General features: G+C 42.4%; 5 protein-coding genes across 12 annotated transcripts in view; 4 read left to right on the top strand and 1 right to left on the bottom strand.

Moving 5' to 3' along the window:
* The window catches only part of hmox1a (heme oxygenase 1a), a 26,924-nt gene continuing 2,770 nt past the window's right edge, over positions 1-24,154 (bottom strand). The window contains exons 1-7 of one of the 7 annotated variants that reach the window (XM_082530199.1): positions 21,015-21,030; positions 2,047-2,187; positions 1,921-1,970; positions 1,705-1,816; positions 1,395-1,610; positions 1,034-1,306; positions 1-860 (exon numbers count right to left, since the gene is read on the bottom strand). In XM_082530199.1, coding sequence (XP_082386325.1) covers positions 696-860; positions 1,034-1,306; positions 1,395-1,610; positions 1,705-1,816; positions 1,921-1,970 — 816 coding nt within the window. In that variant the 5' untranslated portion in view covers positions 2,047-2,187; positions 21,015-21,030 and the 3' untranslated portion in view covers positions 1-695. Of the gene's footprint in view, positions 861-1,033; positions 1,307-1,394; positions 1,611-1,704; positions 1,817-1,920; positions 1,971-2,046; positions 2,191-3,204; positions 3,220-3,485; positions 3,575-21,014; positions 21,031-24,154 lie in introns of those variants that run through there. The other 6 variants (XM_082530195.1, XM_082530196.1, XM_082530197.1 and 3 more) reach the window with 6 other exon arrangements.
* Positions 3,526-6,360, top strand: LOC309704782 (piggyBac transposable element-derived protein 4). The gene is made up of 2 exons (XM_082530192.1): positions 3,526-3,813; positions 4,528-6,360. Exons 1-2 carry the CDS (start codon positions 3,680-3,682, stop codon positions 6,206-6,208), a joined length of 1,815 nt encoding a protein of 604 aa, XP_082386318.1. The 5' UTR covers positions 3,526-3,679; the 3' UTR covers positions 6,209-6,360.
* Positions 8,989-14,852, top strand: foxred2 (FAD-dependent oxidoreductase domain containing 2). 2 transcript variants are annotated; one of them, XR_014276543.1, is made up of 11 exons: positions 8,990-9,184; positions 10,244-10,461; positions 10,560-10,865; positions 10,950-11,201; positions 11,284-11,592; positions 11,684-11,850; positions 12,028-12,193; positions 13,187-13,413; positions 13,501-13,671; positions 13,799-13,861; positions 14,034-14,144. XR_014276543.1 is itself a non-coding variant. In XM_082531172.1 (10 exons), exons 2-10 carry the CDS (start codon positions 10,247-10,249, stop codon positions 14,264-14,266), a joined length of 2,046 nt encoding a protein of 681 aa, XP_082387298.1. In that variant the 5' UTR covers positions 8,989-9,184; positions 10,244-10,246; the 3' UTR covers positions 14,267-14,852. The 2 variants fall into 2 exon arrangements, 1 of the variants encoding a protein (XP_082387298.1); XM_082531172.1 differs by lacking the exon at positions 13,799-13,861 and having other exon boundaries at positions 8,989-9,184; positions 14,034-14,852.
* Positions 15,048-19,935, top strand: ankrd54 (ankyrin repeat domain 54). The gene is made up of 8 exons (XM_082530878.1): positions 15,048-15,755; positions 16,256-16,303; positions 16,967-17,065; positions 17,201-17,272; positions 17,381-17,428; positions 18,578-18,702; positions 18,830-18,937; positions 19,081-19,935. The coding sequence occupies exons 1-8, from the start codon at positions 15,377-15,379 to the stop codon at positions 19,153-19,155; spliced, it is 954 nt and encodes a 317-aa protein (XP_082387004.1). The 5' UTR covers positions 15,048-15,376; the 3' UTR covers positions 19,156-19,935.
* Positions 21,131-24,154, top strand: part of hmgxb4a (HMG box domain containing 4a) — a 7,033-nt gene continuing 4,009 nt past the window's right edge. The window contains exons 1-6 of the mRNA XM_082530193.1: positions 21,131-21,345; positions 21,978-22,064; positions 22,232-22,368; positions 22,451-22,526; positions 22,627-23,223; positions 23,394-23,597. Of these exons, the coding sequence (XP_082386319.1) occupies positions 22,028-22,064; positions 22,232-22,368; positions 22,451-22,526; positions 22,627-23,223; positions 23,394-23,597 (1,051 nt within the window). The 5' untranslated portion in view covers positions 21,131-21,345; positions 21,978-22,027. The remainder of the gene's footprint in view (positions 21,346-21,977; positions 22,065-22,231; positions 22,369-22,450; positions 22,527-22,626; positions 23,224-23,393; positions 23,598-24,154) is intronic.

A 24,154-nucleotide genomic window follows, 5' to 3' on the forward strand; every position in this document is an offset into this window, starting at 1 on the left:
TTTCTTTTTTTTTTATTAAACAGATCATAAACAGAGACACGATTTGATGAATATACACAAATGACAAGTAAAATCACTGCTTTGGCTTGGAGTTGACAGATTGTCAGTCACGATTTCTCTTTCAGAGCCAAACTGAGTAAAGTGCAAAATGTGCATGTCACACACTGTATATAAAAGATGGATGGAGCCTTTTTAATCCCACTCACTGGTTAGTGACGCCTCAAGTCTTGCAACATCACAAAATGTAATTTATATTCTGCAAGAACCATCGACGGTGCAAAATATGGTTGTAGCTTCTGGGTTTGGAATGTGAAGCCAAGGTGGAAGCACCTTTTAAAACTACAATCTCTTCAGTCACCACCAGGGGGCGACACAAACAACCTTTCATGACTTTGCTAAACACTTTCCGGACTTTTCTGTGTTCCTGATCACTGGTTTGAGGTCATATTCAGAAGAAAATTGAGTCATTTTTTTAAATTAAGAGAATTCCAAGAGGAACAACTAGGTGATGTAACAATAGCTCTTTTCATCTTTATCTGTATGCCTTAAACTGGTGATTGAGACCATGAACCTTCAAGACTTCCTTTTAAAATCATTCATACGTCTTCTCCTGTTTGCCTTCATTTTTCAAACCCAGAAGCTAAAGCCATTATGTACAATCTATGATTCACAACCAGTATAAGTACAGGTAGAGCCTACAAAGCATACATTCCCACTCCAATAGTGGCCAGCGCAACACACAGTCCCACGGTGAACTGTACGATGGATGACGACGGGAGGACGGCCGCTGGGGATCTGTCTTTGTGCTGGTCCGCAGTTTCTGTTGCAACACTCAGCATTTTCTGCAAGTCATCAAAAACCTACGAGGAAACAAGGGGTTAAAAAAAGGGATTAGCGTGTTGGCAGCATTTTGGCTCTACATGCATTAGCTTCAGTTCCTCTTTCAGCTGAGTTCACTGAGAACTGTGGAGCAATTCTTGGTGTCATTTTTGGTCAGGGCTTGCACAGAAAAATTCGTCCTGAGGTCTCTCACCTGTATGTTCAGCTCAAAGGCCTGCACGGCCTCCTCCAGCACCGCGGCCTTCTCCTTCTCCGTCAGCTCGATGCTGTTCATCCGGCTCCTGTACAGCTGCTTGAAACGGTTGGGGCTGCTCACACCGGGGAAGTGGAAGAAGGAAAGCCCCTCTTTGCTGCTCAGACCGAGAGATTTCTGGGTAATCTTTCCCAGCACTTGTCCCCCTGAGAGATCACCGAGGTAGCGAGTGTAGGCGTGGGCCACTAGAAGCTCTGGGTTCTCTCTGCCGATCTGAGAATGTAAGAAGGGGGAAGTGTTGCGCTGGTTCTTGTGCACTCTGAGTTATGAATCATGAATCACGTCAAAACGCGGTGCTCACCTGTCGCAGTCTCTGGCTGTATCTCTGTGTGGCTGCAGGGACGATCACTCTCTTCCTCCACTCTGATCCAAAGAAATGCTCCAGGTCTCTTTCCAGTGATTCCACACGGGAAAGCTCTTGAGGGAAGTAAATTGGTGCAACGGCTGGATCGGAAGCATTCCTGTCCATCTCATCTTCCAGAGCCCTGTAGATCTCGTAGAGGGAGCACAGCAGGACCTAAAAGACGCATAAAGATAGACATCCACTTATAAGAAAAAAAAGAAAAGGAACAGAAAGTGGTTTGTGTATCCAGCCACTGTGCACACTTCACCTTATACTGAACCAGAGTGATCTCTCCCTTTTGGTAACTCAGCATCAGCTGTGTGTTTTCAGCCCTCACGTGGTTGTCCTTAGTGGCTGCTTTAATCTGCTCTGATAAATCGCTGAGGCCAGAAGGGAAACACAGAAAGGGAGCAATCATTCAACATGTCCTAAAATGTCTTTAAGTGCAAAAGCTGCGAATTTCCAGTAAAGTGATCTCCCATACCTGCCGACTTCTCCTGTCTCATTCTTTCTCGCACTCTTCATCGTGTCCATCTGTTCAAATGGTTTCATTGGTTTAGTATAGGTACACAAAATGTAAGAGTATACATATATAATGCATTTCACTCACATTCAGTAAAGTGTAGTTGAGTCTTCGATCCTTAGAGCTGGCGGCTGTCAGCGTGTCCGGTCAGTTCCTCTGAACGGTTGCTCCTCAGTGCATGGCCTCTCAGCTCCCTCCCTCCTCTTATATACAGCTGTGAAGCTCCAGCTGCTGAGTCAAATGAGAAGTGTGATTGCTGAGTCATGCTTCACATGACAGGGGAGATGTGGACACAGCAGCAATATCAGAAAACATGACGAGGCATTAAAGCTTATTTTCTTGAATCATGTTTGAGCTGGCTTTGGCTACATGTGGCTACAGAGTCCTTATGGAGAAACAAAGTAGCATGTAATGTATTCTCAAAACCTGTAGCTATTATCTGTCAATTGTTAGCATTTTTTTTGTAGTTGTTTTTTGTTTTTTTCCATTTAAAAAAACATCTATTAACAGGGGACAGAACAAGAGGTTTTGAACTTAATGTCACAAGAAGCTACACCAAGAAGCCCCAAAAAGACGAGGAGCTTATTGGCTCCAAGTTTGCCTCGCAATATAAGGGCCCCCCGAAAAAATCTGCTGGCTGTATAACTTCTAATAGTTTAGAAGTACATTTTTGTAATTTGTTCATGTAAAAAGTGTGTAGTAACTCTTGTATAGCTACAACACTGAAAGGCACAATCAAGCTTTATACACTACTGTGCAAAACCACTTTACTTCCAAGGAGACAGACTTTCTTAGTATTATTTCAGTAGTTCTCCAGGCTTTCTGCAGGTCTTTAAAAGCTGTTCTTCTTTACACATTGTCTGCTTTTTCACTTATTTTCAGTCCAGTCCTGTTACCTGACTGTATTCAGAGGATTTTCTTTTTTTTAAAGTAAGCAACTTAACACTGATACCTTAAAGATTTGAGCATCTAGCTCAAACTGTGAACCATTTTTGCATCTGCATAACACAGACAGCTTTGAAATTGTATCTGTAGACACTTTGTTACAAGCAAAAAATGAGTGGCAATATATCTTATGACGTGAGAAATATAAATTTTAAATCTTTGCTTCGATGTTTCATCAATATATACAGATGAGGTTGTATTTAAACAGGAAACTAAGCTCTGTGGATATTTGGTAGCTCTAAAACATTAAAATTCAAGGCTGAAAGCAAAGACAACAAGACAACAAGCAAACTTTCGCACATATGAGTATCTTCTTATCCATGACGTCCGCTACCCAATCAAAAGCTAGCAGAACTGCATCGCTCTATATGACCACTCAATGACAATGAACAAAATTTGGCAAAACGTTGCCTAGAAATAATTAAAAATACATTTTAAAGTAAATTAAGTTATTTCAGAAAGATAAATTAGTTTTAATAATTTAAAGGGAGAACTTTCCATTTGGATGTATTACACACAGACATATAAAGTAGTGAACTGCTGACTAAAAGCTGTTTTAGCCGAGAACAAAACATCTGTACCATTTTTTTAGGGAACTTTACCGGAAGTGATGTCAGAACAAAGCAGTCCCTGCCAATTGAAAATTTACCGCCAATAACTGCGCAGAAGAAAAAAAGAGAAAAAACGAAGAGGAAACAATAACTACTTCACTTTCGTGACGCCAAAGACTCTCTTCACGCGAGGAGTTGTGTCTTTTAAAAAAAAAATATCCTGGATGGCTACGATGGCTTCCGACGACGAAGCTGCTCCCGAACTGCTTGAAAGCGAGGACGAAGGAGAGTCTGGCGCAGAAAGTTTCCTCACGGAGGACGAACTAGCTTACGACGAGGGGCTCGATCCAGCGGAAGAGTAAGTATACTGTATTTACAAGCTAATGCAGCTTTAGTACGGGCAGAGTTTGATGGTGTTTAGAGCAAGACTGCAGGTATAAAAACCTGCAGACCGTAAGCCAGCCATATAAAATATTTAAAAATATATTTTTTAAAGTACGTTAATATATTCAGAGAGAGCTGTGATTGCATGATAATGCACAGGACAGATTTTTGCACTTGGAGAAAACTCATGAATACATAAATGAGGAGTAGAAATGGCATAATATGTAAGTATGGTATGACACGTGACGTGTGGCAGGAATAAATAATAAAATGAAGTTTTTAAGTGGTTATAACACAGTTGATGGCAGTAGATCAACATGTGCTTAATTGTGTAGGTGTATTTTAGGGGTTTGGGTCAGTGAAATGAACTGATGAAATGAGTGCTATGTTCTTTACTTGCACCTTTGGACTTTATCTGGTCACACTGTGTGTGTGTGTCTGTGGGTGGGTGGGACGGTGGGGGTTAGGGTTTTAGCCATAGTCTTCATAGTACACATTCTTGTGGGGGATGGGGCCTTCCAGGCACAGGATATAAGCAAACCTACACTACAGGTTTAAGTCTGGATGGGTTGGAGGAACAGCATCAGGCAATTTCAACCATTCTTTATAGTTTATACTGCGAAACATTTGAACCACAAAAACACTGGCCTGAGATAAATGACCATAATACTTATTCTGTTTCTTTCAGTTATGATGATCAACAGGATGGGCACACAGAGCCTTGCACCTCTGGTGAAGAAGATGCCAACCACTCTGCTTATTGTGAAGAAGACGGTTCTTCACTCAGTGTAACGAGAGGCCATAAAAGAAAAAGATCTCCACATTCAACAGCCAAATCCTGGAAAACAGAGAACGATCCAGACATTTGTCCGCCGCCTAACAGGTTCGTCCCAGCCCGACCACCCGGACATCAATTGAATTCAAACAACAAACACATGCCGCTGGACCTCTTCAAGCTGTTTCTCAGCAATGAAGCCATTTCAACTCTTTGTGAGAACACAAACAAACAAGCAGCCAAAAACATTGGAAAAGGCAAAAAGTATTCATGGACTGACCTCGACGTCCCAGAGTTCCTAAATTATGTCGGACTCACTTTCTTCTTTTCACTGGTGAAACTGGATAACATCTGTGACTACTGGAAAAAGAACACGATATTCAGTGTGCTGTTTCCGGCTGACGTCATGTCACAGGACAGGTATCGGGTGATATCTTGGAACATCCACATGAGTGATCCCGAGGAAGATGTTGAGAATGACAGGCAGAAGGGAACGCCGCAATACGACCATCTGTTTCGATTGAACCCCCTAATGGACACCATCAAACACGCCTGCAATACGTTTTACCACCCTAGGCAGAAGCTTCTGATTGATGAGAGGACAATAGTGAGGAAGAACCACGCTGGAATGATTCAGAAAGGGACAGCAAAACCAAACAAGTTGGGTTTCAAACTCTTTGTTCTGTCTGACAGCAGCAACGGTTACATCTTGGACTTTGCTGTGTACACTGGAAAGTCACGGTTTGAGTCAGGCACTGGGCTTGCATACGACTCTGTTATGACCCTGATAAAGTCTGCACACCTGGGCAGTGGTTATAACCTGTTTCTGGACAGTTTCTACACCAGTCCAAAACTCTTTAGAGACCTGCTGAGCCTCAATGTTGGAGCGTGTGGAACATACAGAGACAACAGGAGAGGCTGCCCAACCACACATTCAAATGCTCTGACAAAAAAGGATCCCAAAGGCACCCTGAGGTGGATCCGCGAACCTCCTGTGGTTTATGTGAAGTGGAAGGACTTCTGTGAGGTCAGCATCTGCTCTACAGTCCACCAGGCGTTCTCTGGACACACCGTGGAGAGGAGAGTGAAAAGTGAGGATGGCAAGTCGACCGTCGGATTCATTCCATGCCCGACACCTGTCATGGAATATAACAAGTACATGGGAGGTGCTGATATGTTAGAACAGTTGACACAATCCTACTCTGTACACCACAAAACATCACGCTGGTACCGTTTACTGTTCTTACACTTCCTGGAGATTGCAGCCACCAACAGCTTCCTGCTTCACAAGGAGCTCTGCAGAGAGAAACACGAGGAACCCATGACTCACAGGGCCTTCCTGGAGGAGCTGACTGCCCAGCTGTGTGGCGTAACAGTCGCCGTCCCCCCTACCAAAGGCCCGAGTGGCCACCTCCCCGTGCCGATCTCCAACCAACCCGATGCAAGCAAGAGGGCCTCGTACGGACGAAGGACCTGCGTGCAGTGCAGGCTGATAAAGAAGGAATATCAGTCTACCCCCTGGAAGTGTAGGGAGTGCGATGTGGCCCTGTGTCTTATTGCAGACAGGAACTGCTTCGAGGCGTGGCACGAATAATGTCGAGATTTAAAAAAAAAAGCAGGAAGGAAGGACTTATGTGAAATCAGTGTAAACAGTTATTTCTCTGTTTCTTGGATTGCTTTTTTACCCTTAAAAAACAACTCACGTTCTTTAATTTTGTGTTCTGAAATAAAGTTTTCTCACTTTCAGTAGATGCTTGGTTGTTGGTCTTTATGCACGGCAGCACACATAGTTTCCCAAAATGTTTATATACAGTAATATTGATTAAACCAGCCACAGAGGTAATATTGATTACACATAGCTGAAATTTTTTAAGTATTTCTATATTAACTTGTTTTTAAATATACAATCATATCAATTATCTAAAAACTATACATGTTATTTTGAAATTTTAAAATATATAAATCAACAGATAAGCAGTGCTTAAATTTATAAGACCACCCAATGTAAGGCTTATGCCACAGCTGCCCTAAATTACCAGGTTTTTTTCAATACGTCTTGTTGGCTATAAAATGCCAGTGCTGCTCAGTCACGTGGACATTGTTACGGCCAATGTGTGACCCACCTGCCACTGGGACACAACTTCAACCTCAGAGCAGTAAATTTAGGTCAGAGTAATGAGTAATATCACAAACTAACCTGTTCTTGCTACCGGTTTTAATACAATGTTTATATAGATAAATATATGTATATAAAAATGTAACTGTACATACTTGTTAGCGTTTTCAAACTGAATTTGTTATCACTTAAGCCTGCAGTACGTTCGCTGTCCACCAGGGGGCCCTGGCCCACACTGCTGGAAAAGCAGTTACAGATAAAGCTACCCAGCAGTGTGTAGCTGTATAATTAAAGTGCTTTATTCATTAAAGAATAATAATGATGCAATAATTTAGCGTATATTATTCCAAATAGGGGGCACACTGCATCATGAGTAGGGGAGAGCGGGGTAAGTTGTCACACTCTTCACACTGACTAACTTTTACTGAGCACCATACATCACAACGTAATAAATGTTTCACCAAATGAAAGACGGAAGTCTCGGGCACATATGATGTATTGATTACATTTTCATATCTTATCTCATTACGGAGTTGTAGACTGTTGAAAGGAGAATGTGCACTTGTGACAATTTGCCCCATCGGCAGGTAAGTTGTCACACTAGATTATCTTAAAATATGAACACAAATACTTAATTATGATTATTGATTTTAATTGTTAAATTCAAACCAAAACTGGAAATTTGAACAATTATGCCAAGAGAATTTGGAAAAAAACAATTATTTCAATCCAATACACATTTTAATCAAAACATTAAGTAGAAAGAAAACTTTAGTTTGAACTTTAAACTCAAATGTTCTCTGGCTTGCACATAAATCCATCATAACTGAATGGAATGCTGCAAATAACTTGCTTTACTTAACATGTTTATACTCTGAACAAAACAGATGCCTTATTTCTGATTAATCAGACTCAACTTCATAGTCACAATTCTGGCACACATAAATTGCCTGGCCTGAGGTGCAAGCATCATGGGCCCATTTGTTGCATTTTACGCATTTTACCCAGGTCTCTTTTGGACGACTGTTTGAAAATGGCTCCACACAGACAAGGCAGAAGCACTCTTCATCATCTGATGATGACTCTTGAATTATTTTTCTTCTTTTAGCTGCGTTGTTCTTCATAGGTCCAGATGTTTTCCCCCCTCGCGTCCCTCTCTTTTGAAACAGCTTTTTGCTAGATTCAGCCTTATTCTTTTCTTTTTCTAGTTGCTGCTTCACTGGCGTGTCGGTTAGAATTGCTGATTTGCGTCGTTTTCTTCCTTTGCTGGATGGTTTTCGGCGGCCAGCTTTTGGATATGGCTGGATGTCCTCTGGAGTTGGTAGTCCGCTGTCAGTAATTGCAGTGCGGTAATTTATGTCAAAATCCTTTGCTGTACTTGTGATTGATTTGTTCTGCATCTTTACCTGCCTGACTGCCTTTAACATAATGTCAGGTGGTGTTCTGCCACGCTCTGTCTTTCGTTGATAATTTCGAACCATCTTACTTTCTTCCTTCCTTCCTTAATTCCTGCCTCTCCTTCCTTTCTTCAAAGACCTTATTACAAATACAAATGAATTACAATATCACAATTTTTTGGAGCATTTATTTGTACTGGGGCAAGTTGTCACATGTGACGACTTGCCCCAAAGTTAATGAGACAACTTGCCCCAAACTGACATTTATGCTAATTTTGGCTAAATGTCAGGGTTAGCTCAACATAGCACATCAGCTGAAGTATCAAAAGACACGTTAATGTCGCCTCTATTTTGTGTAAAATAATAATCTGTAACATCTATACCTAACAAAGTTGTACTGAAGAAAATTTAAAGTGATTTATTTTTCATTTTAGGTCAAAAAAATAAAAAAGATGTGCTCACCTCAGATTAGAGCAGTCTTGACCACATGTGAACAGGAGGTTGACTATAGAAGAAGAAGTCACACAAAGTGGCTATTTCATTTTTGAGATAGAGCCTCTAGTGTTGGAGTTATGAACAGTGTGACAACTTACCCGTGTGACAACTTACCCCGCTCTCCCCTACTTTTGCTGTATGGAAGTGTATTATGATGCTAAAATGTTTGTACTTTTACTTACTCCAGATTATGACTTATAGCTAATTGTCTAAGCACGTTTTATTATTTATTTTTTTAGATAAAGTTATATCAGACACATTTTGTTATTCCAAACTTTATTTATGTAACTGTTGAGTAATTCCCCATTATAAGAACGAGTCTTTCCTTCCTTTCTCGCCTGCTCCGGTCGTAAACACGCCCCCTGATGCACGCTCCCCTCCATTGGTGTTTGTCATCCGGGGGCGAACTGGGCTGTGCCAGTGGATTTGTGGAGGACTGCTGCTCTCTCTCGCACAGAGAAATCTGTGTAAGATGCAGGACAGTAAACATGTAGCAGCCGTGACCGGATCGACACGCGGTGAACTCCAGATGCTGCGCGTGAAGGATCGAGCCATTTGAAAGGTGAGGTGTGAGGTCTCCGTGTTTGACGACGTTAGCTGTTCTCACATCTGGTTGAGCGGGCGAAGGCAGTGGCTGCATCCTCGACGGAGTGATATAACATCGGCTGGAGAGTTCACGGAGAGCCCGGGATCCCCTGCGGACCCTACACCTGTGTCTCTTAGCACGGTTCTACTCGCTTCAGCCCTACTAATTATCGCCTTGGGTTCCCTTTAGGTTTTATACCGAATACGTTTATGTGGCTTCATGTGGAGCTCCTGCATGGAGCCCGTTCTCCCAAATACCTACGCAGGCTGGGCTCGGACACAGTTAACTTGACCAAACTTGTTCGATATTTTTACATGACAAATACGTTTTATCATAAAATTCAGACTTGTTCTGTTTATAACAATCCAGGTAGTATTGAAAATTGTTCATTTATTGAAATAGGTTGGTTTTGTGTGGGCAGGTGGCACATAGGGAGGACGCAAGAGGAAGATGATAAATCAAAATGTTCGATGATAAAAAATACAGTGTAGAAAACTGGTTTGGATAAAATTTGTACGATTTTTAGGTTCAGATGTAGTGCCGTGCCCTTATACATATGGATTACATCAAGTGGGACTGCACTGCACAAGAACCTGTAAACAGCTTTGTATTGGAACTGATGATACACCACAGTTGGCTAAAGAAAACTGGAAAAGTGTTGCCTGCACTGATGGGTCTCAGTTTATGCTTCAGCATTCAGAAGGCGCGGTGAGAATTGGAAATAAACAACATGATCCCTCCTGCCTAGTGCTAACGGTTTTGTGGTGTGATGGATATTGTCTTTGGGCCCCTTAGTAGCTGCTGAGCATTACTTAAATGTCATATCCTACCTGACTGATGTTGCTGTCCGTGTCCATTCCTTTATGACCCATCTTCTGACGGCTGCTTCCAGCAGGATAACGCAGGATAACAAATCATGTCGCAAATAATCTCAAAAGGGTTTAAAAGTCGAATGTTTCATTGTTATTACCTATATATTCATCGTGTTAATATATATATATTTTTTTACTTCCATCATTGCCTCATATTCATCAGGTTATGGATCCGAGCCTTCCTTCTGTCATCCTTTTCATCCTGATTGGCTATGTTTTAAGCTCTTTTGATAACCGCCACCACAATGTCACCCGCCGGTACGACTACTGCGTGCTTGGAGCCGGCCCCGCAGGACTGCAGATGGGATATTTCCTCTCCAAGGCCAGGAGAAACTATGTCATCTTGGAGAGGAACTCGGGACCCGGCAGCTTCTTCAACAAGTAAGGAACTTTGGGCGAGCTTTCAACATAACACACGCGTTATCCTCCCGTATAAACTCTGAGGGACGTCTTCTCTGCTTTGTTTTGTGCATGGCAAGGTATCCCAGGCACAGGAAGCTCATCAGCATCAATAAGATCTACACCGGAAGGGGGAACCGAGAGTTCAACCTGCGCCACGACTGGAACTCGCTGCTGAGCGATAAACCTGACCTCCTCTTCAAGAGGGTCAGCGATGACTTTTACCCGCCCGCTGACGCCTTCCCTCAGTACCTGTCCTTGTTTGTGGGGGAGCTAGGGTTGAGGGTACAGTATGGTGTTGATGTTGGGAGGATCAGGGCAGTGCAGTCTGCAACGGGAAGACACTACATCCTGACTGACCAACATGCGTCAGACTACACGTGCAGGTATTTTGTCTCTTGATGATCCTCGGAGGAGAAATTTGCATTGGTTTGGATTGTTCTGTTGCACTCTTGTCCTCTCTCCATCAGCGTCCTCCTGGTAGCCACGGGCCTGTGGGTTCCTCACACGGTGGACTTTGTCGGTGCAGACCTGGTTGAGGGCTATGAGTCCATCTCCACTAACCCCGACGACTACAAGGACCAGGCCGTGCTCATTCTGGGAAAGGGAAACTCTGCTTTTGAAACAGCCCAGAGCATCTTAGGAAGAGCGAGTCGGGTGCACATGCTCAGTTCCAGCCCCGTTCGCCTTGCGTGGCAAACGCATTACGTGGGAGATCTCAGGTAAAATAAAGGATGGTTTCAAAACAATCATTACTTATTATGTCCCATTTTATTTCTTAAACCTGCTCCCCTGCTTATCCAGAGCTGTGAATAATGAGCTGATAGATACGTATCAGCTGAAGTCCCTCGATGGGCTGGCGGAGGCCCGTCTGGAGAAGATCGTTATCGCTCAACAAAAGGAGGAAGGCAAGAGGAGACTGGGTGGAAAGAAGAAAGAGAAAAGGAAACAGCTGTATCTCACGTTAAATAAGTACATGCACAGTAGGAACAGTTTTGATGCGACACAGGAAGAACTGCCGGGGCATCACATCGACAACTTCCCCATGCGAAAACCCTATGATCGAGTCATCCGATGCCTCGGATTCCGGTTCAACTTCAGCATATTTGACAGGTGAAGGCTGATGTTACGTGCTCTTCTTATTCTATCTCAGCACAATATGTAAGATAAGCCTGCTCATATCGTATTAAAAAATTCTCCTCAGCTCCGCCTGCCCACCGAACAGTGAAAATGCCAAAGGGAGGTTGCCTGAGTTGACGCCCTGGTACGAAGGGAAGAACACCCCGGGTTTGTTCGTGCTGGGAACTGCATCTCACTCCAGAGACTATCGCTCATCTGCTGGCGGCTTTGTGCATGGATTCCGTTACACAGGTGACAGACTGCTGTTGTTTTGTGACATTTTGAAATTCCCGTCACCGTTTGTTAAAGGCACCGTGGCATCAGATGATCTATTGCAAATGTAGTTGGTACGACAGAAAAGTGAATTTTGTGCCAGTTCGACCTGTGATCAGGATGATTTTAACATGAACTGTGTTTTGTCTAACACAGCACGAGCTGTACATCGTTTACTTGAACACCGTTACCACAGGAACGCGTGGCCATCAACACAACTGTTGGCAACACATTTGCAGTCGTGGATTCTGAAGCGGGTCGACGAGGCCTCGGGGCCATACCAGATGTTTGAGGTGCTTGGAGATGTCATACTTCTTCGAGGGTAAGTATTTATTGCATGCTTGCTTGTTCCAGCTGTTCTCTTTTTTCCACTCTTGCTCATTCATGCTTATTAGGTTACATGTCCTGATAGTCTCAGAATTCATACTGACTTTTGGGGGGAGCAGCTAACTTTTTGGGGCATCCCTTGTAGTCAAAGGCCACTTTTACAAGTAATAAGTATGCAGTCTAAAACATGGGTATCCATGATCTGATTCTACCTTCCAAAAATTGCAGCACTGTTCCAGTTTTCTGTTGGCAAATTCTGGTAAGCTTGTGTAATCTTTTCCTCAGTTTCCTGTTCAGGAGTGGCAACGTTTTTCTTCTGCTGCTGTAGCTCATTTGCTTCAAGTTTTTACATGCTGTGCATTAAGAGATGCTCATCTACATATCTTGGTTGTTACAAGTGGTTATTTGAGTTACTGTTGTCATCCTATCGGCTTAAAGCAGCTTTAACAAGGCATTTTTAGCCAGAGAACAGCTGCTCACTGGACATTTTCTTTAAACCCTAGAGATGGTAATGTGGGGAAAATCCTAGTAGATCAATACTTTCTCAAACACTCTGACACCAGCAACAATGCGATGTTCAAAGTCACTTAAATCACATTTCTTCCACATTCTGTTGCTCAGTTTGAATTGTGGGAGCTCAAAGTGATCATGTCTACATGCCTAAGTTGCATTGTCAAACAAATGTGCTTGTATTGTTGAGAAAATGTTTTTATCCTTGATTATAATCTGCTGTTTAGCCTGTTTTACACTGCTGGAGCTGCAGCTACTAGAACAGAATACCTGTTTAATCAAATACATTCATTTCACTCTGATCTTCGAACAAACTAAATTGATGTCCAGTTGCTTCAATATTAGGCAGTTATTGTCCTTCTTTGCCAGAAGAGTAAAGTCTCCAAACTATGACACCGCCTTACATCATCACAAGAAACAAAGCTGCAGTTGTTGATATTCATTATATATTTTATTCTCCTTTCTACTTGACTCTAAGGTCTCACTGTGAATACTTGGAAGAGTTTCCACTCCAGGCCCTGCCTCAGCTCTCCTCTCTTTCTGGCCACGATGTCTCCATGCATGGACTAATAGTTGTAGTCATGCAATATGGGAAGAAGAAAATAGACTATCTGGGGCGCAGCAGGGCAGAAACAGAGTGGACTAATGCTTGGAAATCCAACTTTCTTCACCCTGTTTTATACTACTATAAAACACTACCTTCTGGTGAGTAGGAATGGTGTCACCATCAAAAAAAGATTCGCTTTATACTTGACAGGGAAAAAATAAAATGTGATCTTTTTTTCCCCCTAGTGGAAGAAATGAAGCTACGTCCCAACGGCTGGCCTTTACCGCGCCCCCAAGCCATTCATCACATAGTGGAGGACTTCCTCACAGAATGGGACGCTCCAATATCTCACATCCAGCCACTGCGACGCTTCCTGGAGCACTGTCTCCAGACTGACCTCAGGGCCTTCTATGCAGGTAATGCACACATTAACAGCTTATCTGGAAAAAAAGAATGGTATGTTCCTACTTTTTCAGTTTTTAAATTTTCCAGAGAAACACGTCTAAGAGAAGAAGTACACCTGTGAATAAAGCATGCTTTCAGTTTATGTTTAGGTAGCTCCTCTGCACTGTGTTGGCAATGGTATTGAAGAAGATAATAGTGAAGGTAATAATAGTAAAAATCACTTTCAGAAAGACATCTACTGTAATTTAATGTATTCCCTGTGTAATCCATTGTTCTAAATTTAAATGGAATTAAGAAATGATCAGACAAATAACATGACTTCTTTCAGCAGCTGGCGGATTGACTCATTCCCTTCTGTCCTCCGGTTTTTCAGAATCCTGCTTCCACTTATCCCTCACCCACCGCATGCCACCACTGTTTTGCCAGCAGGGATACCTGAAGCAGCAGGGGATCCCTCGCAACAGCCAGCTGCGACAGCGCGTTCATGACGCAGGACTGACGCACACCGAGCAAGACGTAGGCACATCCGATGCTGACTCGACATTTCCAAATTACCTGGCACCAGCTGGAGCATCCGTATCTTCAGGACTGAAACTTGACTTATGATTGTTTTACCTAAGCGTGCAGCATGCACCTGTAAGATTTTTCAGAATTGCTACCTCCAGCACTTGCAGTCATTACCTCCACGAGGCCAAATCTTTTTTGGACAGAATGCCATCCTACAGATCTGTGTTTCACAACCTGTTTACCGGCTTGAAACAAAGCAGTTTTTCTTAGAGAGTTCTGCTGCTTGATTGTTTCAACCAAAGACTAATTCTCCCTTCTTTATGTTATTAGTATTCAAAGTATTAAATAAAACAAAGAACTACAATTATCCTTTATTATATCACGTTGATATATTTCCTATTCTCTAAGCTGACTGCTGATGCTTTAGATATATCATGTGACCATCATTGGGAGTCAAGACCTGCAGATTGGAAACCACTGCTCATCACTTTAGGGAGAGGTACGCTGTCCCATAAAAGCTCCCAAGTAATTATTTTCACAAGTGTTTGTATACAGGATGTTGTGTGTTATTTTCATATCATGCAGATTTATATATCATGTAAAGCTCTACAGGTGGAGGGTGGGTATCACAAATATTTATGCATAAAAATTATGGTAAATGATTAAACAAACATCAAAAAGGAAACTCTAGTTATTTTTGTTTGTTTTTTTTTTATTTAAATTATTGGCTTTTGGGTAACATTAGTGCATTTCTCAGTGCGCATGCCCAGCGCAATCGTCGGCCCAGCACTGGAACAGTTTGATTGGCTGCTCGATTGCGATCGTGCCATTGGACGGAAGTGAGTGAGCATCTCTTAATCTGATTGGTGATTCATACTTCGAGGTTGTTGGCTGTATGATGGGCGTGGCTTTTACCCGATGAAGTGGAAAATGTGCAATAGGGGACATTTTGATGTGTGAAGGAAAAAGGCGTCCGCAGTTTAAACACTTTATATTTTTCCAGGATGCAGTGACGCCACCGGGAGAGTAACTGTGTTTTCTGACGCTGTGTAACGGCCCGAAGAGTCGGTGCAAGATAAACATGCTTCAGACGAGGCGGACTCCCGATGCTACTCGCGGCTTTATTTCCCTTTAGCTTCAGCAGGAGTTGTAAGGTACCTTATGCAACGAGTACAGCGCAAAAATAGCTTCTCTATGCCAAGATAAAGTATGGATGGGTGGAGCGCTATCCCTGCCTCGGATAATGACCCGTCCAGCTCGGAGGGGGAATACATGGTGGAGCAGGGACCCGTAGAGGGAGCGGCGGACAGGGAGCAGCAGCGGGGTAACGTGGACGGGATGGACGACATGGGCAACGGTGCTGTCGGGTTTGGGATGAGTGGGACAGGGGAGGGCAAAGTGGTGCTGGGTCGACTCGGACAGAGAGACGACAAAGAACTGAGGTACCTGCACTTGCTGTGGGAGCCGGGGCGAGGAGAGTTCGGTGCGGGTGATGTGGCGTGCAAACTGGGGAAGATAACGGGGAGCAGGGCCAGGCGGCACCACAGAGCCGTGCGGAACCTGGGTCCCATCGGTAAAGATGTTTATGGTAAGCAACGGTATGGTAAAAGAAATAGTGTGTGCGGAGTTGTAGTTATGTGTTTGAAAATGTCGCTGCACAAACTAAGTAGTGCTGTGCAAGACTGCAAATGTTGGTATCGATCCGATACCAAGTGAATAACAGGTCGAGTGTTGCCGATACCGATGCTTTTAACCTATAAAGGTTATGTCATGAGATGAATCATCATCAATTTGCAAATTCTTTTGAAACTAACTAACCAGCACTAACTCATACTGCTAATGTCACATAAACTGAGAGCTGGTATGGTAACAGTGAAAATGCATGTCAGTAAGTAATGCATGCTGAGAAGATGTGTCACAGTGAATAAGAACATAATTCTCAGTATTGAAGTTCTTATTCCTGTGTTGTTAATTGATAAAATGCTCCTCTGTATAAGGTCTCACATCTAATGCAGTGCAGTTTGCTTCTTTCCATGAAATCCGGAAGAAATACTAATGTCCCTGTCATTGAATGTTTTCTTTTAACAGCTGCCAAAAGACTGAGGGAAGCAGCAAACAGCAATGATATTGACACAGGTATGAACAATGTTTTTTTTATGTAGCAGATTAAAACAGGGTTGACAGACAGGCAAAAGCCAGAATATTAAATTTAAAAAGAAAGGCTGACATTAAAGCCAAAAACAGAACAGGGTAACATTAGAGATTACATGGAAAACACGGCATAGACATACATGAAAGACAAATTGCCAACATAATTAGTAATACTAACAAAAATGTGCTTTTTGTGAGCCTTGGGCTTTTAAATGTAATTTTTACTCTTGGAATAGCCAGTAAAACACTGCGACGTGACCACATTGTAATTAATGCACCAGCACAAATGCCACCAACGACATTGACCACTTCAGTGTAGGTTACATCATAGCCTTCACAAAGTTTCACCCCACAAGTTAAAATCAGGCCTAAAGATCAACTCTACAAGGAGAAAGGTCAGGATTGAGGTGATGTGATGACATTTGCTAAAACATCAGAAAGCCTAGCTGCTGCATTTTTAAGTAGTTGGAGGTGAGTGAGTGACTTTTCATTTATACCCAGAAGGAGAGAATTGCATGGGGTCTTGCTTAAACAAAAGAAAAGCATGGGCGAATACAGTAAAACACCTTGCGAGCACTGTCTGGGAGGGATGACTTCAAGTTGTGTTTTTCTATTTCCTTTTTTTGAAATTCACATTTTCTTCCTCAGTCCGAAAGCTCCTGCAAGATGATATAGACCCCTGTGCAGCAGATGACAAAGGAAGGACAGCTCTTCATTTCTCTTCGTGCAATGGCAATGAGAGCATTGGTAGGTTGTCAGTGGCAGATTTTGTTTACTGTGCTTCATATAACTCTGACTGATGCTCATAAATGTCCTTACCTTTACCTGGATTTAATATCAGTTGATCATTGTTCTTTCCCAATGTCTGTTTTATGTTTATAGTGCAGTTGCTGCTGAGCCACGGTGCTGACCCCAACCAGCGAGACAGTCTGGGGAATACCCCCCTCCATCTGGGTAAGAGACCATGACCCAGAAAACTCAAAACTAAAACTGAAGTCAGATTTCTGCATCGGATCGTGTATTTCTTTCACAATTCACTTTTTTCACCCCATGTTCCTACAGCGGCCTGTACCAACCATGTGCCTGTAATCACCACACTGCTAAGGGGAGGTAAGACTTTTGTACAGCAGCTAAATTCTCCATCTTTGTGAAACAATTACCAGAACTATATTGCTTTAGATATTATAAGGAGGTGTATCGCCCTAAGGAAACGTGTAAGAATTCATGCATGTTTCTTTTTAAGCACTTGGAACAGTGGAAATGGGGGTGGAGTACTCCAGTTACAATGACATTTGTTTTTTACCAGTGTAGTTTGTCCAAAAACTTAACGCTCAAGTCTGGCAGATAATTAAAATCCAGTGCATATGCATCAGCCGATCAGAGATTTGTCTATCAGCTGCTAATAATTCACCACAGAGTGTCCTGATATGGTAATACACCAGACAACATGCAGTACAATGTGGTGTTAGTAGGGTTGTAGTTAGCCAGCTAGCTTTAAATTAGACATGATACTTGACTCTGGCGGTGGCTAATTTATGGTGTTAGCTAATAAATTAATAAAGTACACAAGCTAATATTAGCCTGAAGAAAGACAGCTTGAGGCAGGTTTTGAGCATGGACTGAGTATGTAAAAGATGGACATAGCTTCCAGATCTGAAAAACTATGCAAATATGGAAGTGCCCAGAACCTCTGACTCATTTTAATGGCCACAAGGAGGCGACGCATCTGGTTTTATAGAAATCTATCAAATAATATTCCCACCTCCCTTGATCGGTACGCTCACTTTATTGTGTGATTGAGCCTCCATCAGCCTCTAAGCTTGCAGTATTCTTGTTTCTTGGCCTTACTGCCCCTCACTCTTCAGTTCTGGTTTCAGAACTGCAAGAAACCTTCGTAACAGGGTTTCGCTAAACAGTTGGTGATGTCACAGTGACTTTGTCCATCTTTTATATACAATCTGGTTTTGATCTACAACACCAAATGAGGCTCTTGACTCAAATGCCCTGTGGATGTCTGTTGTTTTTCCCCAAATTGTGCCATATTCCCATCTGACCAGAAAGGCCTCACTAGAAAAAAACAAACCATGTAGCTCATATGTTGGACGGGAAACTCGTTAGCTTGATAATTGATTTCTTCATGGCTGCCATCTTTAATCTGAGTTAATAAATGAGGAAATGTGATGATAACTTAATTAGAATTTAAAGGCAATTGAAGGTAATGGGTAATTGAGAGGTTTGTTTGTTATTGTTTTTCTTAAGGAGCCCGCGTGGATGCCCTTGATCGAGCTGGCAGGACCCCACTGCATCTAGCACGCTCTAAGCTGAACATTTTGCAGGAGGGAGATTCACGCAGCTTAGAAACACTGAGAGGGGAAGTCACACAGGTAGAAAATGGCTTTACTTTCTTAGAATAGTAGATGCAAACTGAGTTTGGAAACACGCAGTCTGACTCTGCCGCTCTTCCCCATTGATGGAGAATTTTTATGTTTTTTTTTTTTATCTGCCTGTCAGATTATTCAGATGCTGAGAGAATACCTGAATTTAATGGGCCAGAGTGAAGCTAAAGAGAGGCTGGAGCACATTTCGACACAGTTGGAGCACACGCGCACCAAAGAGCAGGTGAGACCTCATCACTCAGTCTTCAATTCTCCTATTCAGATGGACGCATAATATTTGGACAACGCAACAAAACTTTAATATGTATTTTAGATTTGTGTTTTTTTTCTCACCAGCTCTTACACAGCTCTGTGGTTTTCTTACAGGTGGATGAAGTGACTGACTTATTGGCCAGTTTTACATCACTCAGTCTACAGAAACAGAATTTGGGCGACAGGTAGAAGATAAAACACTGAAGAAGTGAAACTCAGCGCCTCTTTTTTTTGGGGGGGGGGCACAAGCTTCTGCTTTACTAGCTTCGACCTGGCCAGCACGAGCTGAACCACCACGCTGTGGTCATCTCTTAAACTGAGCGTTAAGATAAATTGCCCTTTGGAACAGTTGTACTTTTTGTTATATATGTTTGTTTTGGTAATTATTTGGTTGTTCTCAAACTGTGGGCTGTACCTCACTGGTGGGGTACAAAGCCACTGCATGTGGCTTCATATATGTGTGTGTGTGTTTAAATGAGTGTTGTTTTGATGTTATGCTGACGTTTTTTATTTTTAAATTAATGAATGCCAAAAATTGTGCGTTTTGGTGATTGAACTTAAACAACGGTGAGAGTTTCGCAGTTTGTCCAGGGTGCTAACAGTGCTACACAACATTATTATCTTGGCTAAAATGATTAGATGCTAATCATATAAGAACCCCCCTCACCAGGACAAAACACACTGAGAACAGGAAGCTAGTGGAAGTGCTGCGCGAGTGACAGCATTTGAGTCAACGTGCGATTGTGTTTGTGTGCTCATGCTAATTTCTTGCAGGTTACCAGTAAAGATTATTTGAGACAAAATAATTTAACATTTATCACTGTTGTGATTTTTGGTTCTTATGGACAGCCTCTTTGTATCGTTGCCTTTTCCTCTTGTGTTGCATGTCTGTGTGAACTGTACTGTAAGATTGACTTGGTTGTTAGAAACTGATGTAAATCAATAAATTGTTATCTTTGGATATATGTATAGTATTTTTGTCTGTGTCTTTATATGAGAGGGCCTTTGTAGTTGTCATTTGTTTCAGTGGATACAGAGATTTAATCAAAGGCTTGCTAATATGGCTACTTTTACGCCGATTGGCTACGTTACCTAAGCCCCTCCCCCGTCTCTAGTGATGGGATTTCCGGCTCTTTTTAGAGATCCGACTCTTTCGGTTCGGCTCACTAGAAAGAGCCGGCTCTTTCGGCTCCGAACCGGCTCTTCAGGTTGTTTTGTTGCTTTAATTAATTTATTATTAACAATAATATAAAATTATGCACAAAAGGAATTACTAACGTAAAAAAAAGTGGTTTTATTTATATATGTTTATATATAAATATATGCGGTGGCCCCTAGAGACAAAACACGTACAAACTCCAAAACACATTTCTAGCATGAACTGAACTTCCAAAGCAGAGCTACTAGATCACTTAAATTACACAATTGAAAGCATGTGTGTATTGTTTGTGTATTTATACACAGGCACTCATATATATTCAAATAATTTAAAAAAAAAGTTCATTTACCTGTTATTACCACACACCAAATCCGGTCGTTGGTACTTGCTGGCTTGTGTAGCCACAAGATAACAAAGGCTCAACACTGTGCCCAGCATCCTGGAGCACTTCTGTTGTCTTTTGTACGTGTTTTGAGTTTTTATATGCTTCTGAGTTTTTACGTGCTTCGGAGTTTGTACGTGTTTTGGAGTTTGTACATGCTTCAGAGTTCGTACGTGATTTGAAGTTTGTATGTGCTTTGTCTCTAGGGGCCACCGTAAATATACTTTTATTTATTCACTCCACATAAAATGTAATAAATAAATCATATAATACAAAAATCAACTATTCACATTTCAAGTTTTAACTATTTAAATTTTCAGCTTTTTCCTTTTACAAATTTAAAGTGAAAAGAACACAAAACACTGCAAACCACAACACAATTAAATATAAATTATAATATGAAAACAAACAGAAGATGCACATTCTCTGTCATATGGACCTGCATGAATAAACTTTCTGAATCCTTTATCATCTGCAACCGAAAATAGTTGTGGATGATTACTATACCTTTCTTATGTTGTTGTCCCTGCCTCTCTTTCTCTCTCTCTGTCTCTGTTCCTGTGCTACTGAGTGTAACTACCGCCCCTCCCCCCCTCTGCCCAGCGTAAAGCACAAGGCTCGCGTGCAGAGTGAAGCGGAAAAAAAGTGCGAGAGAGAGGCTGAGAAAAAGAAAAAAGAAAAAACCCACGTGACGGCTCGCGATAAGGAGCCGGCTCGCGTCGTTCACGTCAAAGAGCCGGCTCTAAGAGCCTTTTCGTTCGCGAACGACCCATCACTAATTGTCTCGCCGATACTAAAGATGGCGACGGGACCCGCGTAAATTGGAGATCTCTTGGAGGTAGTAAAAATTATTTTTCTTCACCTCCCGGTGTTTCCAAACTACACATTCTTGCACTGCATAGGAGATGGAGACAGGAGCGGAGTTAAACGCATGCCCGCGGGTTTCTTTTGTCCACTTGAGCTGACCGCGGCCTAGCTTGTGGGAAAAGCCTCGGGCTTTCCTTAGCGCTGTTCGCCGGCTAGCTCAAGGCACACTCGGCATGACTGATTGGGAGCCTTTAAATGTTGGGAAGCGACAGGGTGAAAGTGGATAGAGAGGGGGGTGTGTTTGTGTATCTTTACGAAAGTAGGCGGGAAATTTTCTTTAGCTGTAATTTTCTGTAACTCTTTTTATAGGAGTGGGGCCATATTATAAATGCAGTATAACACAAATAGCATTTTTCCTGAAGTAACTGCTACTCATTGAGCACTTTTAGGTACATCCAAGCTGCTTCGAGGGCTGAGTGTAGGATTAACCGGGAATAGTTAAAGCAAGACATAATCTGTTTGCAAGGAAATTATACCTGACTATTATTTTCACTTGTAACATTTACTGAAACTGCTCTGACTCTCTTTCCCCCTGGTGTTGATATGTTATTTAATGTCTGGACTAGTGTTTTGATTTTTGCTCTTGGTGTTTTTACTTAACAGGTCGGTGTGTTGTCTGACATCTCATATCAAGTGTTGGCAAAGGGGAGACCATGGCTTTTGAGGAGATCAAGGGTAGAGAAGCCATTGGTAATGAAGTGTGACTTTAGTACCCCCAGAAACACAAACGAACTGTAACAAAACTGCATTTTAGTCTAATCGCTGCTCTTCTGAATGAGATGCACATGTGACCAGAATAATTAGGGTTTTTTTTCTTGTGGAAGCCAGAAATATGACGTGGATTTTGTGCATTTTAGATGTGGGAATGGAGGGAGACAGGGGGCTCGTGGCTGGTCGCAGCCAGAGGGAGAAGAGGAGGTCGTACAAAGATCTGTTGAGGGAAGAGGAGGAGATTGCTGCTGAAGTACGGAAGTCTTCCAAGAAAAGGCCTAAGGTAAGTTATTTGTCATCAGTAGCTCACCGTCAGTGTTCATGATGGAAGCTATTTATTATGGTTTTGATATTTTTCAAATCAGGATTCAGAACTTTTCATGCTGGGAGGAGAATCACACAAAAAGAAGAAAAAGCATAGCGATGACTACCATTACAGAGGTGAGTGGTTGTGTTTTAATTTAACACTGGGAAGATATATTGTCATGTTGTGTTCTTGTAATTGAGCTTGTATTTTTCTTCCTTTTTATTCTCTCAACAGACCATGATGGTTCAGGCCCTCCTCCCCACAAGAAGAAGCACAAGTCTTCGGACCGCTCCCCGCCCCTTTCTTCTCCCTCATCATCCCATCCCACAGATACGGCGATGGGTCTCCTGCAGGCTATCACCTCTCCCCTGGCCACAGGTTCAGATCCCAGCCCCCACTTGCATAAGAAGCCCTCCTACCCGTCCTTCTCTTCGCACTCTTCCAAGGACCGCAAACGTGAGAGCAGCGGCGGCGGTGGAAGCACGGGGAGCCATTCTTCTTTCTCTCACTCCCGTCCCACCTCTTCGTCATCATCTTCCTCCAAGAAGCACTCCTCCAGCTCCTCTTCCTCCAAATCCTCTCTGTTCCACGGCGGCGTCCCCAAAGAAGAGCCCTTGACATTACGTGAAGCGGATGGGCTGAAGATGAAGCTCATCATGTCGCCAGAGAAAGAGGAGGGAGAGAGCTTCCCATGCACGCCGCACTCCTCCAAAGGAGGGGTGAAGAAAGAGAAGGATCGGGAGGGGGCACTACCTTCAAAGTCGCCCAAGAAGAAGCTGCAGCAGAATAGAGATCCGCTGCCTGTGGTGGGGAAAGAGGTGGAAGTGGAAGGTAGGATGAATCTGTACATTCGATCAAAAAATGTTCAAATTTGGATTAATCACTTACAAAAAAAAGTGACTTAAGACTTTTGCACAGTTCTGTATACACAGCACACTATCCATTTCCTCAGTTTTTATTTTTTCTTAAATTAATATTTGTTATTCTACTCTGGTATGAAGGACATTATGGAGGTGGCATGGGAGATGAAAGCTCTTCTTCTGGGGCAGAACTGGAGGCAGGTGAACTGGTTATAGACGATTCATATACGCACTTGTCAAAAAAGAAGAAGAAGAGCAAGAAAAGCAAAAAGAAAAAGGACAAAGAAAAAGACAGAGACAAGGAGAAAAGTGGGAAGGACAAGAAGCACAGCAAAGGATTTAGCGGTGAGTTCACTCAGAAGCATTTTTTTGGAAACACTTTGTCCTGCATTTTTGGTATTGGAATCAAACTGTGGAAACAGAGGCGTCTCTATTGTTTATACATGATCATAAAAACACAGTTTACACTTTTTGGGACCGTCTTTACTAGTTAGCCAGCTAGCCAGACTCATGTCTAGCTGCCAGCAGTTATTGTGGTTTCATGCCAACATTTAATAATTGGTTTCCTTATGGCTGACAAGAGGAAACCTGCTGCATCAGGGTTTCACTTGGAAAATTTAGCTTTAGTCAGCTTCAACTCTCCCCATGGTTTTTGTTAGTTGTTAAAAGTGTCAGCATAACTGTAACCATAACTGTTAACAACATAACACGTGCTGATTTACTATACTAATACACTTTTCTAATGTTAGGAACCTTAGGAAATGCACTAACATTGATACAGTGATACTTAAATTCGTGTTTTACAGGGTAGTTATACAAAAGTCATGCGCTTTGGTATAACTACCCTGAGTCATGGTATTAATGTGGTGCAATCAGTCTTTCAGAAAACGCAGCTAAATGCA

The sequence above is a fragment of the Aulonocara stuartgranti genome, assembly GCF_965226115.1.
Source record: "Aulonocara stuartgranti genome assembly, chromosome: 4".
Taxonomy (NCBI): Eukaryota; Metazoa; Chordata; class Actinopteri; order Cichliformes; family Cichlidae; genus Aulonocara; species Aulonocara stuartgranti.

What these genes read in the sequence shown, in the direction of transcription:
- ankrd54 (XM_082530878.1), top strand. Translation starts at nt 15,377, where the DNA reads ATGGATGGGTGGAGCGCTATCCCTGCCTCGGATAATGACCCGTCCAGC. An exon ending in CATCGGTAAAGATGTTTATG is followed by an intron (nt 15,756 to 16,255) that starts GTAAGCAACGGT and finishes TTCTTTTAACAG; the next exon opens with CTGCCAAAAGACTGAGGGAA. An exon ending in GAATACCCCCCTCCATCTGG is followed by an intron (nt 17,273 to 17,380) that starts GTAAGAGACCAT and finishes ATGTTCCTACAG; the next exon opens with CGGCCTGTACCAACCATGTG.
- foxred2 (XM_082531172.1), top strand. Translation starts at nt 10,247, where the DNA reads ATGGATCCGAGCCTTCCTTCTGTCATCCTTTTCATCCTGATTGGCTAT. An exon ending in CCCGGCAGCTTCTTCAACAA is followed by an intron (nt 10,462 to 10,559) that starts GTAAGGAACTTT and finishes GTGCATGGCAAG; the next exon opens with GTATCCCAGGCACAGGAAGC. An exon ending in CCTCAGGGCCTTCTATGCAG is followed by an intron (nt 13,672 to 14,033) that starts GTAATGCACACA and finishes CCGGTTTTTCAG; the next exon opens with AATCCTGCTTCCACTTATCC.
- LOC309704782 (XM_082530192.1), top strand. Translation starts at nt 3,680, where the DNA reads ATGGCTACGATGGCTTCCGACGACGAAGCTGCTCCCGAACTGCTTGAA. An exon ending in GGGCTCGATCCAGCGGAAGA is followed by an intron (nt 3,814 to 4,527) that starts GTAAGTATACTG and finishes TGTTTCTTTCAG; the next exon opens with TTATGATGATCAACAGGATG.